At 40.4% G+C, this 19890-nt stretch overlaps 1 protein-coding gene across 5 annotated transcripts in view; it reads right to left on the bottom strand.

Moving 5' to 3' along the window:
- LOC124595731 (ATP-dependent DNA helicase Q1-like) overlaps window positions 1–19890 on the bottom strand; it is a 137577-nt gene that overhangs the window by 15520 nt on the left and 102167 nt on the right. For all 5 annotated transcript variants that reach the window (XM_047134602.1, XM_047134603.1, XM_047134604.1 and 2 more), the window contains one exon: window positions 16964–17142. In XM_047134602.1, the coding sequence (XP_046990558.1) occupies window positions 16964–17142 (179 nt within the window). The remainder of the gene's footprint in view (window positions 1–16963; window positions 17143–19890) is intronic.

The raw sequence follows: 19890 nt of genomic DNA, 5'->3' as shown, positions 1-19890 counted from the left end.
CTGTAACCGACCCTGCTGCAAAACCTGCCACATGCATCCCCCCCACAACCACCTACTCCAGTCCCGCTACTGGTAAAACATACACAATTCAAGGCAGGGTCACATGTGAAACAACGCGTCATTTATCAGCTGACATGCACTGCATAGCCTTTTACCTTGGTATGACGACAACTAAACTGGCTGAGCGCATGAACGGGCACAGACGAACTGTCCGCCTAGGAGATGTCCAATACCCAGTAGCAGAGCATGCTCACCAGCATAATTCAAGGGGCTTAGGAACCTGCTACAACATACGTGCCATTTGGCTTCTCCCACCCAACACATCCTTTCATCCCACCATCCCCCTGGACTGAACCTACATTAACCAGCCTCACTCCCATTTACTCTTCAGTCATCTCCTTTTTCCCTCTCCTCTTTAGCCATTCACACATCTTTTCATCTTACATAATTGTATTTATCTTTATACTATATACCTCTTTACTTCTGTATGCATCCTCTTTGGTTTGAAGCTTGCACAGTACTTAACAGTAGAATATCTTTGGCTTCCCTCTGACAACCATGCCTCCATCCTTGCTACCCTCTCTGTTTCTTCATAACCTGGGTTGTGAGTAACTGAATCCACTTTCCCTTCTACCCTTTTTTCCCCTCTCTCCTCCCTGATGAAGGAACAAAGTTCCGAAAGCTAGGAATGTAAATTTTCTGTTCTCTTTTTGCGTATCTATCGGCTGTACTGAGCTGAGGTAAGTACTGGCCAGCCCCCCTATCTCTTTGTTAGTATTTGTTTCACATATTAAAATTCTGTTAATAGATGATCTGAGATGATATAAGTGGCACTCACAGATGGTGCTAACAAAAGTATTTTACATACATATGCTCTATTAATACTGACATATCTGACATCACAAATGTACAAAAGATCACAAATAGCAATAGCGATCCCTTGTTTGAGGAAGATCGTGACAGGGGTGACCAAACGTATATCATTATTGGTGGCAGTCAAGTACTAGTGGACTAACAGGCTGAAGTCATTATTTATTTGATTGTGACATGTGAAATACAAGTATGTCTACATTCATATTCTGCAAGCCAGCATACGGCATATACCAAAGGGCACCACATACCACTACTAGTGATTTGCTTTCCTGTGCCAGTTCCAAATAAACCAAGGGTAAAATGACTGTCTAAAAGTCTCTGTACAAGCCCTAATTTCTCTCATCTTATATTTATTGTCCTTAAGCAAAATGTATGCAGTCAACAGCATAATTTTTCTGTGGTGATATGCCTCAAATGCCTGTTCTCTAAATTTCCTCAATAGTGCCTTATGAAAAGATCATCATCTTCCCTCCAGGGATTCCCATTCAAGTTCATGGAGTATCTCCATAATACTTGTGTGCTGACAGAACCCACTAGTAACAAATATAGCATTAAGCCTCTGAATTGCTTTGATTATGACCTAGTGGGGATCCTTAATGCTCATGTGGTACTCGAGAATGGGTCACACTAGTGTTCTATACATATATTAGATTAGGTTCAGGTTTCATTCCACAGACCCAAAAAATAAAATGATTCTCATGGGTGTGGAACATGTCAGAAAGTATAACATAAAACATTTGAATGTAATACTTACTACCCTGATCATTTGTCAGGAGATTGTCGAAATAGGCGAATGCAATGTGGTAAACTGGAACAGCTAATATTTACAGAAGTAACACGCTGTCAGAATGAAACACTGTTATTTACTGTTAATAAATTTATCATACACAAAATATCTAATTATGACTGTTGTGACCAAATGCTGTCAAATCTGAAATCTAACAGATATTTTTACTTAAGCTGGCCTAACAGTCTCTGTTAAGATATTCATTAATGGAGTAGAAGGAGTTGCCTATCAAAAAGTCTTTCAAACTCTGTTTAAACTGTGCTTAACCTGAAACCAAGTTTTTAATGGCTGCCGGCAATTTATTGAAAATGTGCGTTCCTGAATATTGGACCCCTTTTTGGACCAAGATAAGTGATTTTAGGTCTTTATGTAGGTTGTTCTTATTCCTAGTACTGATGCTATGTATTGAGCTATTGGTTGGAAACAGATGTATTGCTTGCAACAAATTTCATTTAAGAATAAAAGCAGAGGTTAGAATATAAAGCTCCTCGAACAGGTTTCTACATGACGTTCTTAAATTTACACCACAAATGATTCTTATAACACGCTTTTGCACCCTAAAAACTTTTGCTCGGTTTGGTGAGTTGCCTCAGAATATGACCCCCTATGACATAATAGAATGAAAGTAAGCAAAGTATGCAACTTTTCTTATGTTTATTTATATCTCCTACATCTGACACCATTCTCACGGCAAATATAGACTTGTTTAGACACTTAAGCAATTCTGTGGTATGCCCATCCCAACTGAATTTATTATCGGGTTGTAATCATAGAAATTTAACACTGTCAACCTCTTCAATCTGCACGTTTTTATATGTTATACATATACTGGAAGGAAATCTCTTACAGATTCTGAACTGCATATTCTGTGTCTTCTGAAAGTTTAATGACAGTGAATTAGCTTTAAACCACTACAGTGAAAATTTGATTAGCAGCTATTTCTAAATCTGTATTTCACTTGCTACTTATTGCAATGTTAGTATCATATGCAAACAAAACAAACTTAGCATCTGGCAATGTAACAGATGAGAGGTCATTAATGTACACAAGAAAAAGCAATGGACCCAAGATGGAACCTTGAGGAACACCATATGAAAGTAATTATCAGTCAGATGAAGACTGACTGCTTACTGCAAAGGTATTTCACGACGACACCCTCTGTTTCCTGTTAGATAGATAAGACTCAAACCATTAGGCAGCAGAACCAGATACACCATAATATTCTAATTTACTTAAAAGAATGCTGTCGTTCACACAGTCAAAAGCATTTGACAGGTCACAGAAAATGCCAGTAGCCTCTAATTTATTATCTAATAAATTAAGTACATTCTCACTGTAAGTGGAAATAGCTTTCTCTACATCAGAACCTTTAAGAAATCCAGACAGTGACTTGGACAATATATTATTTGCAGTCAGATGCTTAAGAAGACACTGAAACACAACCTTTTCAAATATTTTTGAGAAAGCCGGAAAAAGTGGTATTGGTTGATAGTTTGATGGTATCTCTTTATCTCCCTTCTTCTAAAGAGGCTTAACTTCAGCATATTTTAGCCAGTCTGGAAACGTTCCACTGATAAGAGATTGATTGCACAAATAACTTAAGATAGAACTCAACTCACATGAGCACTCTTTGATTAACTTCGTTGATATGTTATCATACCCACTGGAATACCTAGATTTTAAGAATTTTATGATGGATGCTACTTCTTTGGGAGATGTGAGTGTCATGTCCATTTTATTGAAGTTATTTTTAAAGACTGGTCTCAGATAATGCATTGCACTGTTAACCTTTTTGGCCCCACCTGTCTCTGTCTTCACTATATCCCATACAGTTTTTATTTTGTTGCCTGATGTAATTATCTTTCTCTCATAATAAAGCTGCTTCGATTTCTGGATTACTTGCTACAATATTTTGCTGTATTCTTTGTAATACATTAGAATTCTAACATCATAGCTGTTCCTAGATAGTAGACACAGTCTCCTTTTTGTCCCACATGATATCTTTATTCCTTGTGTAATCCAAAGTTTATTTTTTGACTTCTGTGTGATTTGAGTTACCTTTAGAGGAAAACAATTTTCAAAAGTGGAGGTAACTTTATTACTGAATGTATTTTCCATTTGAGCCAGAAGTATTGTAAACATTATCCAGTTCATGTCTTTGAGCAATTTCCTCAATTTCTCAATTTTTGACTCTACTCAGATTTAATAGATTTTTTATTCTGACAAGTTTCAACATTTAACACAATATGCTGCATGTCATTATCAGATAGCCTATTTACTATTGGTTTTGTGATATGACTTTTTTCCATAGATTTGTCTACAAAGATATTATCAGTAGCAGTCTTGGAGCATTCACATATCCTAGTATTAAAGTTCGCAGTAGGAACTAAATTGAATGACAGTGTTACTGACTGCAATAATTGTTCACTGACAGAGCTTTTCAATAAATCCACATTAAAATCACCAGCAATCACTATTTCCTTGTTTTTTCCCCATGAGATGGGACAGCAGACATTCCAGATTTTTTGTGGAGAGGTTAAAATTTCCTGAAGGTGTTCTGCATATACCTACTATTATGAAGGACTTATTATGAAACACTACTTCTGTTCCACAAGCTTCTAAGTGCTGCTCCAAACAAAATTTATTAATATCAATATTCTTGAAATCAAAACATTTTCTGACAAATATGGCAACTCCCCCTTTCTCCATATTTTCTTTACAGAAATAAAAAGCTAACTTGAATCCTGTAACATTTAACATATCTATACCAGTAGTCATGTAATGTTCAGATAGGCAGATTATATCAACTGGTTTGCTCAACTCTAATTCTTCAACACAAATAAGCAACTCATTAAAGCTTACCCCCTTAGCCCTTGGATATTCTGATGCAATAACAATAACTGATTTTGTGCACTAGCTGAATTGCAACTGGATGAACGCAATTTTCTGTTCTTCGAGGTCCTGATATCCTCCTGAGAATCTCTCATTCCACCAATTCTGGTCTCCTGTTCTTACTAGGCTAAGAGTTCCTGCTACTTAAAACACTTCAGGGCAGATCACTGTATGATAATGTCTCAATTTTCCATTGACTGAAATAGTCTTCTTACTGTAAATGTTCCATTTTCCCAGGTATCTCTGCCCCCCCTTCTGAATCTTTCTTCCTTCTATTGACCTCCACCTAGGAACTGCTCTGATGTCTGCCATACACTGCATCTTCTCTATAGAAATTTGTAGCTATACTTTACTTGCTCATCTCTGGAGTTGCGTGGACTGGGTTAGCTGCCTCTTCTAATGATTCCAAGACATCACAATATCATCTGAGAAGGTTAGACAATCTGCTTGTATTCCATTTTGCTTGCTCCTCAGTCATACTTCGGATTTGTTTGTTGATTATAATACCTGCACCAATTTGAGGTAAATTCTTCGAGCTATTATTATATGAGCAATATATTAGGCCATACTGGACTTTTCATTGTTTGTTCCATTATCACTTTTCACATTACTACGAGAATGTGTATAGTTTTTATTTTACTTTGTTCACTTATTTAATACAAACTGTTATATAGGCACAGTTTTGAGTATAGTGTTAATGTTTTTCCTGTTCACTCCTTTTGTATTTGTATATTTTTAGCTTTTTTACCTTTTAAAATGCAGTACCAACACACTCTGAAAGATTTCATTTACAGTGTGTTCCCTCACACTCCTTTTTCATGCATTTATTCATTTCTGTTTATCTTATTGATATTGCTTAAGTTTCTTGTATATTCTGTTGTTGTTGTTGTTGTGGTCTTCAGTCCTGAGACTGGTTTGATGCAGCTCCCCATGCTACTCTATCCTGTGCAAGCTTCATCTCCCAGTACCTACTGCAACCTACATCCTTCTGAATCTGTTTAGTGTATTCATCTCTTGGTCTCCCTCTATGATTTTTACCCTCCACATTGCCCTCCAATACTAAATTGGTGATACCTTGATGCCTCAGAATATGCCCCACCAACCAATCCCTTCTCCTAGTCAAGTTGCGCCACAAATTTCTCTTCTCTCCAATTCTATTCAATACCTCCTCATTACGTATGTGATCTACCCATATAATCTTCAGCATTCTTCTGTAGCACCACATTTTGAAAGCTTCTATTCTCTTCTAGTCTAAACTACAGGGTGTCCGAAAAGACTTTCCCTTATTACATAAATTGATAACTCAGGCTAGAAGTAAGATACAAATATGAAACTTGTGTCGAACTGTTCACCACTATCAAAGTTTTTTTTCTGTTTTAGATTTGCAGTACGTAAGTAGTGGATGAGGTGCAGTACCCAAGAAGCTATGTTAACCAATCAGGAGAAGGCACAGTGTGTCCTGTGGTACCATGAGACACGATCACCAACCACAGTGCAGAGAAACTTCCAGACAACCTTTGGAAGGAATCCACTTGATATCAGGAGCATTAAAGCCTGGTATGAGAAGTTCAAGAACACAGGATCGGTTGCTGACCTTCCGAGGTCTGGTCGACCAAGAACCTCAGCAGACAGGGTGGAAGCTGTAAGGCAGTCTTTTCTGCAAAGTCCGAAGAAATTGGTGCGCAGGGCCTCACGTGAATTACAGCTCTCTCCATGACATTTTACACAAACGTTTATTGTTTCGTGCATACAAAGTGTAAATCATTCAGGCCTTGCTGCCGAATGACAGTACATGTCGATATGACTTTGCGGTCAAAATGCTATCACCTATTGAGGACGATGATGGTTATCTCAGAAGAATTGACTTTTCCGACGAAGCGACCTTTTTTGTCACTGGAGTAGTAACTCACCATAATGTGCGCATTTCGGGTTCACAGCCCCCTCGCGAGGTCACGGAGTGCACCAGAGGCAGTCCAAAGGTGAATGTTTGGTGCGCGCTATTGCACGATCGAATTATCAGGCCATTCTTCTTTGCTGAGGCTACCATCACATCTGCAGTGTATCTGGACATGTTGCAACTGTATGCTGTTCCTCAGCTGCTTCAGTATCACCCCGATGTCTTGTTTCAGCAAGGGGTTTGGACGTCCGTGCCTATCTCGATACGACCTTTCCTGGGCGATGGATTGGTCATGATGGGCCAACGGTTTGACCTCCAAGCTCCCCTTACATAACCCCATTACACTTCTTTTTATGGGATTATGTCAAGGATGAGGTCTACCGAACACGTGTACCAGATCTTGAAACCCTGCGGCAACGACAGTCATTGAACTGATCCCTCCAGTGATGTTGGCTAATGTGTGGACGGAAATTGAATGTCGCCTAGATGTGCTACATGTTACCAAGGGTGCTCATGTGGAAGTTTTCTGATGTGTGAAAAAAACTTTGATAGTTTGTAAACAATTAGACACCAGTTTCATATTTGTATCTTACTTCTAGCCTGAGTTATCAATTTATGTAATCAGGGAAAGACTTTTCGAACACCCTGTATTTATGGTCCACATTCAGTTCCATACATGGCTACACTCAATAATACTTTCAGAAACGACTTCCTTCATCACACTTAAATCTATACTCTATGTTAACAAATTTCTCTACATCAGAAATGCTTTCTTTCCCATTGCCAGTCTACATGTTATATCCTCTCTACTTCGACCATCATCAATTACACTCCTGGAAATGGAAAAAAGAACAAATTGACACCGGTGTGTCAGACCCACCATACTTGCTCCGGACACTGCGAGAGGGCTGTACAAGCAATGATCACACGCACGGCACAGCGGACACACCAGGAACCGCGGTGTTGGCCGTCGAATGGCGCTAGCTGCGCAGCATTTGTGCACCGCCGCCGTCAGTGTCAGCCAGTTTGCCGTGGCATACGGAGCTCCATCGCAGTCTTTAACACTGGTAGCACGCCGCGACAGCGTGGACGTGAACCGTATGTGCAGTTGACGGACTTTGAGCGAGGGCGTATAGTGGGCATGCGGGAGGCCGGGTGGACGTACCGCCGAATTGCTCAACACGTGGGGCGTGAGGTCTCCACAGTACATCGATGTTGTCGCCAGTGGTCGGCGGAAGGTGCACGTGCCCGTCGATCTGGGACCGGACCGCAGCGACGCACGGATGCACGCCAAGACCGTAGGGTCCTACGCAGTGCCGTAGGGGACCGCACCGCCACTTCCCAGCAAATTAGGGACGCTGTTGCTCCTGGGGTATCGGCGAGGACCATTCGCAACCGTCTCCATGAAGCTGGGCTACGGTCCCGCACACCGTTAGGCCGTCTTCCGCTCACGCCCCAACATCGTGCAGCCCGCCTCCAGTGGTGTCGCGACAGGCGTGAATGGAGGGACGAATGGAGACGTGTCGTCTTCAGCGATGAGAGTCGCTTCTGCCTTGGTGCCAATGATGGTCGTATGCGTGTTTGGCGCCGTTCAGGTGAGCGCCACAATCAGGACTGCATACGACCGAGGCACACAGGGCCAACACCCGGCATCATGGTGTGGGGAGCGATCTCCTACACTGGCCGTACACCACTGGTGATCGTCGAGAGGACACTGAATAGTGCACGGTACATCCAAACCGTCATCGAACCCATCGTTCTACCATTCCTAGACCGGCAAGGGAACTTGCTGTTCCAACAGGACAATGCACGTCCGCATGTATCCCGTGCCACCCAACGTGCTCTAGAAGGTGTAAGTCAACTACCCTGGCCAGCATGATCTCCGGATCTGTCCCCCATTGAGCATGTTTGGGACTGGATGAAGCGTCGTCTCACGCGGTCTGCACGTCCAGCACGAACGCTGGTCCAACTGAGGCGCCAGGTGGAAATGGCATGGCAAGCCGTTCCACAGGACTACATCCAGCATCTCTACGATCGTCTCCATGGGAGAATAGCAGCCTGCATTGCTGCGAAAGGTGGATATACACTGTACTAGTGCCGACATTGTGCATGCTCTGTTGCCTGTGTCTATGTGCCTGTGGTTCTGTCAGTGTGATCATGTGATGTATCTGACCCCAGGAATGTGTCAATAAAGTTTCCCCTTCCTGGAACAATGAATTCACGGTGTTCTTATTTCAATTTCCAGGAGTGTATTTTGCTCCCCAAATAGCAAAACTCATTTACTACTTTAAGCCTCTCATTTCCTAATCTACTTCCTGCAGCATCACCCGATTTAATTTGACTACATTCCATTATCCTCGTTTTGCTTCTGTTGATGTTCATCTTATATCCTCCTTTCAAGACAATGTCCATTCCGTTTAGCTGCTCTTTCAGGTCCTTTGCTGTCACTGACAGAATTACAATGTCATCGGCGAACCTCAAAGTTTTTATTTCTTCTCCATGGATTTTAATTCCTAGTCCAAATTTTTCTTTTGTTTCCTTTACTGCTTGCTCAATACACAGATTGAATAACATCGGGGATAGGCTACAACCCTGTCTCACTCCCTTCCCAACCACTGCTTCCCTTTCATGCCCCTCGACTCTCATAACCGCCATCTGATTTCTGTACAAATTGTAAATAGCCTTTTGCTCCCTGTATTTTACCCCTCCCACCTTCAGAATTTGAAAGAGAGTATTTCAGTCAACATTGTCAAAAGCTTTCTCTAAGTCTACAAATGCTGGAAATGTAGGCTTGCCTTTCCTTAATCTATTTTCTAAGACAAGTCGTAGGGTCAGTATTGCCTCATGTGTTCCAACATTTCTACAGAATCCAAACTGATCTTCCCCGAGGTCGACTTCTACCAGTATTTCCATTCGTCTGTAAATAATACGTGTTAGTAATTTGCAGCCGTGGCTTATTAAACTGATAGTTCGGTAATTTTCACATCTGTCAACACCTGCTTTCTTTGGGATTGGAATTATTATATTCTCCTTGAAGTCTGGGGGTATTTCGCCTGTCTCATACATCTTGCTCATGAGATGGTAGAGTTTTGTTAGGCCTGGCTCTCCCAAGGCTGTCAACAGTTCTAATGGAATGTTGTCTACTCCTGGGGCCTTGTTTCGACTTAGGTCTTTCAGTGCTCTGTCAAACTCTTCACGTAGTATCATAACTCCTATTTCATCTTCATCTACATTCTCTTCATTTCTATAATATTGTCCTCAAGAACATCGCCCTTGTATAGACCCTCTATATACTCCTTCCACCTTTCTGCTTTCCCTTCTTTGCTTAGAACTGGGTTTCCATCTGAGCTCTTGATATTCATGCAAGTGGTTCTCTTTTCTCCAAAGGTCTCTTAAATTTTTCTGTAGGCAGTATCTATCTCACCCCTAGGGATATGCACATCTACGTCATTACATTTGTCCTCTAGCCATCCCTGCTTAGTCATTTTGCACTTCCTGTCGCTCTCATTTTTGACACGTTTGTATTCCTTTTTGCCTGCTTCATTTAACACATTTTTATATTTCCTCCTTTTATCAATTAAATTCAATATCTCTTCTGTTACCCAAGAATTTCTACTAGCCTTCGTCTTTTTACCTACTTGATCCTCTGCTACCTTCACTATTTCATCTCTCAAAACTATCCATTCTTCTTCTACTGTATATTCTGTTATTACATCGATAATACTTTCTTCTTTTACTTGGTTTGTGTATCACTCTCCATGTTTTATACCTCCTGAAGTAGCCTTGTCAAGTACTAATTTTATTGGTTTTGTTTATTAATATAAACTGTTATGTAGGCTTGCTGTACATGTTTTGTGTTAAAGTTTTTTCCTGTTTACTCCATTTTTATTTATTAACTATTCAACTTACTTTTTACATTGCATTATCACCACACTGTCAAACATGTTTTTTGCTGCACATTTCTGCTTCAATCTGCATGTGTAACTTCTCTTCCAATGGTGTTTACAAACATTGTAGCTTCTTTGGTGACAAAATTCAGTAAATGTCTGAAGATGGCCTTGTAATCCGAAAACCAGTAAACGCAAGAAAAGTAATACTTTAGAACAAAAGCAAACTAGTGCTTTTCATTGATTATAATGTTGTTCTACCAAGAACTGATGGAAGATTCAGTTAACAGAACGTGGTGAATTAACATCATCAATTTCTACCCTGGCCACGGAAACAGTGTGACCCCAAATGTTTTCTCCTTGCTGCTGCAGACAACATCTGAGGACAATCCAGAGCAAATGAGGTATTTTGCAATTAACATTCTTAATTTTATAAATAATTGTACATTTGGTATCAACCTTCTGTTCTGGATTGACCTTACAGGAAGTCCAACGCATCTCAGATGGAAATTTACAGCCAAATTATTTGATAGTTTTAGATACAGACTGAGCTTCACATCACACAATTAGGAGAGGATTTGGCTACCTGAAGAATGCAACAATCATATGTTTGCCAAACCACATATCCATATCCTTTTGTTGACAGCTTTCATGTTTTAAACTACAACATGCTGACATTTGCTATTGGGTACTTAATTGTTCAAACAAATTTCCGGCTTGTAGGCAGTCTCGTTTAATTCATGAGTGTTGTCGTAACTGCCATCTGCTTCACATCTCCTGTGCAGCAAGCTACATAAATTTAAGTAATAACTGTGTTTTTCTTACTTGTCACTTATTTTTCCGTGTGTTTTTGCTTTTAGGAAGCTTTAATTTTCGAATACTAGTAATAGTGTTCCACAGATTTTGTGTTTGTTTTGAATACAGTCCAGAGACAGTTAGTGCTTATTTTCATTATTTCCAACAAGAAGTGTCTAGTAACCACAGTTTAGTCAGCTATCAGCCACCTTTGATTTCTTAGGATGGATAGGATGTGTGACTGCTGCATACGGATGCAGGAGGAGCTGGCCACTGTTCACGAACAGCTGAGCATGCTGATGGCCGCGGTCAGCCGTTTCAGGCTGCTGCCTCGTAGTGTAGCGGCAGTGGGGAGTCTGGTGCGTCGCATGGTACACCCCAGTGTTACACGCTTCACTCACAGTCCCTGCTGTCGAGACATCTTCACGGGTACCGGACGCGGTTGGGACACCCTCTCCTCAAGGGGAGTGGCGGGTTCAACGGCATTCACGTCGCACGAGGCGGAGGGTCAATGTGGAGGCTGGCCATGTGGCATCGCCCGCTCTGCCTGTGAATGGACATGTGGTCGCTCCTTCAGGAAGGTCCAAGCAGGCACACAGGGGGGGAGGGGGGGGGGGGTTATTAGTGATTGGGAGTTCCAATTAGGCGGGTGATGGAGCCCCTTAGGGAAATAGCGGAAAGGTTAGGGAAGAAGGCCAGTGTTCACTCTGTCTGCTTGCCGGGGGCTCTCATCCGAGACGTGGAGGAGCCCCTGCCGGCAGTGATAGAGAGCACAGGGAGCACCCGAATGCAAATTGCAAATTGTGCTCATGTTAGCACCAATGACTCCTGCTGTGTGGGTTCAGAGGTCATCCTCAGTTCATACAGGCGGTTGGTGGAGTTGGTGAAGGCAGAAAACGTTGCTCGCGGTGTGGAATCTGAGCTAAGTATTTGTAGTGTCGTTCCCAGAACCTATCACGGTCCTCTGGTTTGGAGCCAAGTGGAAGGCTTGAACCAGAGGCTCAGACGATTCTGCGGAGATCTGGGCTGCAAATTTCTCGACCTCCACTATCGGGTGGAGAAATGTAGGATCTTCCTGAATAGGTCAGGCACACACTACACTCAGGAAGCGGCTACAAGGGTAGTGGAGTATGTGTGGAGTGCACATGTGGATTTTTTAGGTTAGAGAATTCCCTCCCTAGGCCCGACAAGGCACCTCCTGAGACACGACAAGGTAGCAGTAGGCGAAACGCAACAGGGAATGACAATATTAATGTGGTAATAGTAAACTGCACGAGCATCTATAGAAAGGTCACAGATCTGCTCTCATTAATAAACGGTCACAATGCCCACATAGTACTATGGACAGAAAGTTGGCTGAAACCAGACGTAAATAGTAATGAAATTCTTAACTCCGATTGGAATGCATATGGCAGAGACAGGCTGGACAGTGAAGGGAGAGGCGTGTTTATAGCGATAAAAAGTGCAATAGTATCAAAGGAAATTGACAGAGACCCGAAATGTGAAATAATTTGGGTAAAGGTTGCAGTTAAAGCAGGCTCAAACATGGTAACTGGATGTCTCTATAGGCCCTTCAGCTCAGCAGCTGTTGTGGCAGAACATCTGAAGGAAAATTTGGAAAATATTTCGAGTAGATTTCCCGAACATGTTATAGTTTTGGGTGGAGTTTTACTTTACCAGATATAAACTGGGAGACTCAAATGTTTATATTGGGTGGCAGGAACAAAGACTCCAGTGAAATTTTTTTAAGTGCATTACCTGAAAACTACCTTGAGCAATTAAACAGAGAACTGACTCGTGGCGATAACATATTAGACCTTCTGAATACAAACAGACCCGAACTATTTGAAACAGTTAACGCAAAACAGGGAATCAGTGACGATAAAACGGTTACAGCATCAGTGATTTCAGCCGTAAAAAGAAATATTAAAAAAGGTAGGAAGATTTTTCTGTTTAAGAAAAGTGACAAAAAGCAGATTTCAGAGTACTTGATGGCTCAACATAAAAGTTTTATCTCAAGTACAGATAGTGTTGAGGATCAGTGGACAAAGTTCAAAACCATCGTACAATATGCGTTAGGTGAGTATATGCCAAGCAAGATCGTAACAGTTAGAAAAGAGCCACCGCGGTACAACAACTGAGTTAGAAAACTGCCATGGAAGCAAAGGGAACTTCACAGCAAACATAAACATAGCCAAAGCCTTGCAGACAAACAAAAATTACATGAAGCAAAATGTAATGTGAGGAGGGCTACGCGAGAGGCGTTCAACGAATTCAAAAGTACAGTTCTATGTACTGACTTGGCAGAAAATCCTAAGAAATTTTGGTCTTATGTCAAAGCGGTAGGTGGATCAAAACAAAATGTCCAGACACTCTGTGACCAAAATGGTACTGAAACAGAGAATGACAGACTAAAGGCCAAAATACTAAATGTCTTTTTACAAAGCTGTTTCACAGAGGAAAACTGCACTGTAGTCCCTTCTCTAGATTATCGCACAGATGACAAAATGGTAGATATCAAAACAGATGACAGAGGGATAGAAAAACAATTAAAATCACTCAAAAGAGGTAAGGTCACTGGACCTGATGGGATACCAGTTCGATTTTACACAAAGTATGCGAAGGAACTTGCCCCCCCTTCTTGCAGTGGTGTACCGTAGGTCTCTAGAAGAGCATAGTGCTCCAAATGATTGGAAAAGGGCACAGCTCATCCCCGTTTTCAAGAAGAGATGTCGAACAGATGTGCAAAACTATAGACCTATATCTCTGACGTTGATTAGTTGCAGAATTTTGGAACACGTATTATGTTCGAGTATAATGACTTTTCTGGGGACTAGAAATCTACTCTGTAGGAATCAGCATGGGTTTCGAAAAAGATGATCGTGTGAAACCCAGCTTGTGCTGTTCATCCACGAGACTCAGAGGGCCATAGACACGGGTTCCCAGGTAGATGCCGTGTTTCTTGACTTCTGCAAGGCATTTGATACAGTTCCCCACACTCGTTTAATGAACAAAGTAAGAGCATATGGACTATCAGACCAACTGTGTGATTGGATTGAAGAGTTCCTAGATAACAGAACACAGCATGGAGAGAAGTCTTCTGAAGTAATAGTGATTTCAGATGTGCCGCAGGGGAGTGTCGTAGGACCGTTGCTATTCACAATATATATAAATGACATTGTGGATAACATTAGAAGTTCACTGAGGCTTTTTGCGGATGACACTGAAGTATATCAAGAGGTTGTAACAATGGAAAATTGCACTCAAATCCAGGAGGATTTGCACGAATTGACGCATGGCGCAGGGAATGGCAATTGAATCTCAATGTAGACAAGTGCAATGTGCTGCAAATACATAGAAAGAAAGATCCTTTATCATTTCACTACAATATAGCAGGTCAGCAACTGGAAGCAGTTAATTCCATAAATTACCTGGGACTAGGCATTAGGAGTGATTTAAAATGGAATGACCTTATAAAATTAATCATTGGTAAAGCAGATGCCAGACTGAGATTCATTGGACGAATCCTAAGGAAATGCAGTCCAAAAACAAAGGGAGTAGGTTACAGTACACTTGTTCGCCAACTGCTTGAATACTGCTCACCGGTGTGGGATCCGTACCAGATAGGGTTGATAGAAGAGAGAGAGAAGATCCAACGGAGAGCAGCGCGCTTCATTACAGAATCATTCAGTAATGAATAAGGCATTACAGATATGATATATAAACTCCAGTGGAAGACTCTGCAAGAGATATGCTCAGTAGCTCGGTATGGGCTTTTGTTGAAGTTTCGAAAACATACCTTTACTGAGGAGTCAAGCAGTATATTGCTCCCTCTTACGTATATCTCGCGAAGAGACCATGAGGATAAAATCAGAGATATTAGAGCCCACACAGAGGCATACCAACAATCTTTCTTCCCATGAACAATACGAGACTGGAATAGAAGGGAGAACCTATAGAGGTACTCAAGGTACCCTACGCCACACACCATCGGGTGGCTTCCAGAGTGAGGATGTAGATGTAGATGTAGATGTAGATGTAGAAGTAGATATTTCAACTGAGCACCTGCCAGACATCTTCAGATGAGCCATCAAAGACTTGTTCCGTTTCACCCTATATAGTGTGGTGTGTATCCCGTGCATTCGACAAAATTCAAGTTGACAGACAGACCGCACTTCCCGGAGGCAGCACCTCACTGGTGAAGTGTGGAACTCAGCTGTGCTCTGCATTACCACTCACCGTGGCTATTCACACATTCTGTCATTTTCAATTAGAATAAATCATGGAGATGATGGGTTTCCATGCACTGCCCAACTGTTAGCTGTTATCACGGTTCATCAGATTTTCCTCCAGCATATTTCCACAGATTCTTCAATAATGTAATCTCAAAAACATGTTGCTTTGTTCAGAATCTGTGTTTAATCATACCCCACTGACTGTCCAGTTGAAAGACAGTGTTCAGCAATGGCAGACTTGATTGTATGCAAAAGGTGAGTGCTATGTTGATGCTCAGTGCAGCATTCTTTCACAGTGTGTGTGGTTTTGGGACTCCAACATTAAAAAATCAGTGGAAATTCACCTGGCAGAAAATCTGATGAACTGTGATATCAGCTATCAGTTGGGGAGTTCATGGAACCCCATAATTTCCACAATTTGTTCTAATTAATGTCAACAGAGTGCACCAATGGCTGCGGTGACAGGTAACACAGTGGACAGCTAAATTCCGCAGTTCCACCAGCCAGGGCATTGTTGCCGGAATGTGTGGTCCATCAGCCAACTTGAATTTTGATGCACGTGCGGAATACCCACTGCGTGATGTATACGGTGGAAGAGCAAGTCTTCGCCAGTCTTTGATGGGTCACTTGAAGATGACTAGTAGGTGCCCAGTCGAAATATCGTGCGATGAATTCAACAACAACCGGCTGCAAGCCTGAAATTTGTTTGCGCATTGATTCACTGGGGAAATTTTAAAATTCATGGGTGCTTAATTTTTATGAAAAAGGGATAATTATGAGCAAAATGACAAGTACTCACCAAATAAGAAAATTGTTGAGCATCTCACTGTGACAAGAACGTTGTCCCAAAATCTGCAGCCTAGCTTTTAAACTTAGCATTACCTGCTAACAAGGACATCTGTGCACACCTGTCCAGTCAAGAAAATCTATATTTGTATCTACTTCGGAAAAATATATCTAAAAACACAGATGATGTGACTTACCGAACGAAAATGCTGGCAGGTCGATAGACAGACAAACAAACACAAACATACACATGAAATTCAAGCTTTCACAACAAACTGTTACCTCATCAGGAAAGAGGGAAGGAGAGGGAAAGACGAAAGGATGTGGGTTTTAAGGGAGAGGGTAAGGAGTCATTCCAATCCCGGGAGCGGAAATACTTACCTTAGGGGGAAAAAAGGACAGGTATACACTTGCACACACACACATATCCATCCGCACATACACAGACACAAGCAGACATTTGTAAAGGCCACTTCTACATCTATACTCTGTAAACCAACACACACACACACACACACACACACACACACACACACAGAGAGAGAGAGAGAGAGAGAGAGAGAGAGAGAGAAGCGGGTATGCATGCTGGAAACAGAATTAAAATACATTACTAAGTCATACATTTCCTATTACAAGTGGAATCAGTTTCCTTCCCTAACAGTACCACAGATTGCAGCCAACATATTTCATTTTACAGGTGAACACAGACATTTCAGTACGCCTCTGCCAACAAAACTTCACATGCTACATGAACAAAGATTATTTAAGCAGTCCAAATATATCATTCCTAAACATAATTACTATTATTTACCTGTAAGTTTAACATCACCCTTAGCAGCATTTTGCAATATTTGATACAGCTGTCTGCAATATTTTGTGATATCAATCTCCTTAGATTCCCGTGGAGATCTGCAGTGATCACACATAGCCCTGCAATGTTCTGGTTCCCATGTCTCATCGAAGTGTGATGCTATGACTGACCGTCGACACCTTACAGTAAAAAATAAAATGTATAAATAACTTTAAGGAAAAAAGGGAGGCGGAGAGAGAGAGAGAGAGAGAGAGAGAGAGAGAGAGATTAATTAAAAGGAATTAACTGCGCTACAATGAAATAACTGATAGATGGTTGTGAAATTGATGAAGATGCTGTTACATGAAATGATGTCACTGCAATTTGTTCAAATGCACTGAACCTACATTACATTCTTGTACCACACATCGTGAAAATGACATTTCATAATGATGTGGAATACATCAGTTTAACACAAGTTTTCATTTATTTATACACATATATATAAAATTTGTTTTACTACTTCATATCTAAAAATGCATTTATTAAATAGAAGGAGTTGACACTCAGAAATTCTTTCAATTTGTTTTTAAATATTGACTGGCTATCTATCAGACTTTTAATGCTATTTGGCAAATTACCAAAGATTTTTGTGGCAGCATAATTTACCCCTTTCTGTACCAAAGTCAGATTTAACGCAGAATAGTGAAGATTGTCCTTTCTTCTAGTGTCATAGCTATGCACTTCATTATTATTTTTGAATTGGAATGAGTTATTAATAACAAATTTCATAAGTGAATATATGTATTGCGAAGGTTCTTGAGCATTCTAAGTTCCTTAAATAAATGTCTGCAAGGTGATCTTGGGTGCACTCCAGATATTATTCTGATTATATGCTTTCGTGCAATGAATACATTTCTCTTAATGATGAATTACCCCAAAATATGATGCCATATGAAAGCAGTGAATGAAAATAGGCATAGTAGGCTAATCTACTGGTATGTCTATCGCCAAAATTTGCAATAACCCTAGTAGCATAAGAAGCTGAACCTAATTGTTTCTTCCAATTTATGATGGTCGCCTGCTTTATTCCTTCATTGATAGTCCTCGGTGTCGACATACTGCAATGTTATACTGGCTGAAAAACGGGAGGGGGATAGAAGTTCAACACTGACTACTTTAAATCAAATAGCCAACAGTTGCACACCCCCCTTCACTGTTCACAACCCCCCAATATTACATAGTTATATGGCCACTTCACTTTTGGTAAAGTTTGATAAGCCTCATTCATAGTGTGCAGGCAAACACCACACACTGCTACAAGTTTGCTGTTGAACATCTACAAGCAGTAAAAACCTAACCACAGAGTTCACAGTTCTTGGAAAATAATTCAGTACGTGTGACACTATTTCTCAAATAAATTGAACATACACTGTCATTGTTTTAACGCATGGCCTATTTGTGTTACACTAATTCTATTGTTAAGTTGATGCATTGTTGTTACTTGAAACAGTATATTATTCCCCTCTGAAAATTGACTGTGGACTGACTGCCTCTAGACCAAAAATCTGTCCTTTATATATCCTCACAATAATAGGCACTGAAACTGTACATTGTTCAATGCTTAAGTTACAGAAATTACAATTAAAACATAACTCATTCAATTAACTGGATTCATCGAAAAATTCCTTCTTTTTAACAGTTTCTTCTACTACAAAGGTTCCGCCAAATCATTTGTTTAAGTAATGAAATTAACAGACACAGTTACATAAACAATGCTTTTGACAAACATGGTAATTATTTTGAAATTAATTAAGTGGTGGCTTTGCTAATGTGTTTTCAAATAGGGCCAAATAAATACTATAAGAATACTAGTAGTATGTCTTCCAAATGTTTATAATTAGTACACAATTTATAATTGTTTGTAAGCCAACAATTGAATCTAAGTCACAAAACAATTATTGATTTCATCTTATAACAAAGGTGTTAACTAGGAATGGTAAAAATAAATTATGAAATAAATTACATACACAAAACTAAGCACATAATTAGAACTGGTGCTATATTCTTTAAGACTGAGGGCCAACCTTTCTCTTTTATAGAAATGCAGATTATACTCATGCATGTTAATGGTATTAGGCAAAAATTAAAACAAAATGAATTTAAGGAGTCAGATGACAAAACAAGAGAGGAAGTAAAGAGATCCCAGCTTGCTTCATCACAAATTTAATTTCTCATCAATGCACACACCCAGAAATTTTGAGTATTCTGCCTTAGCAACACACTTCTGTTCAAAGTCCTTATTTATCAGTGGTGTTATACTACCATTTACTGTACAAAATTGTATATACTGTGTTTTCTCAAAATTTTGTGTGTGTCCATTTGCAAACTAGATTTTCTGAAAGACGACGTTTACAATTTCCTCAGCTAATTTTTGTTTGTTGGGTGTGCTTAGTATACTTGTCCATCAGCAAAAAGAACTTGCTTTACATCTTTATGAATATAGAGTGGCAAGTCATTAATATATATTAAGAACAATAAGGAACCCCCCCCCCCAAAAAAAAAAAAAAACTGAACCTTGTGGGACACCATTCCTGATAGCTCCCCAGTTAGAGGACTCTGCCAATGTTTGCAGACGACCTGTACAGATAATTTCAACCTTCTGCATTCTTCCAGCTAAATATGAATTAAACCATTTGTACACTGTCCCACTCATACCACAATAATTAAGCTTATATAAAAGAATTTTGTGATTCAAACAATCCAGGATGGAATGCATGTGTGTGAGTTGCGTTTGTGTGTGTGTGTGTGTGTGTGTGTGTGTGTGTGTGATCTATTTTTGGTGAAGGCCTTGCTGGCTGAAAGTTTATTTGTGACAGTCTTTTTGTTGTGCCTATCTGTGACTCAGCATCTCCATTATGTGGTGAATATTGTTACACAGTCAAAAT

The sequence above is a fragment of the Schistocerca americana genome, chromosome 2, assembly GCF_021461395.2.
Source record: "Schistocerca americana isolate TAMUIC-IGC-003095 chromosome 2, iqSchAmer2.1, whole genome shotgun sequence".
Taxonomy (NCBI): domain Eukaryota; kingdom Metazoa; phylum Arthropoda; class Insecta; order Orthoptera; family Acrididae; genus Schistocerca; species Schistocerca americana.
This window is presented reverse-complemented; position numbering and strand designations above follow the sequence as displayed.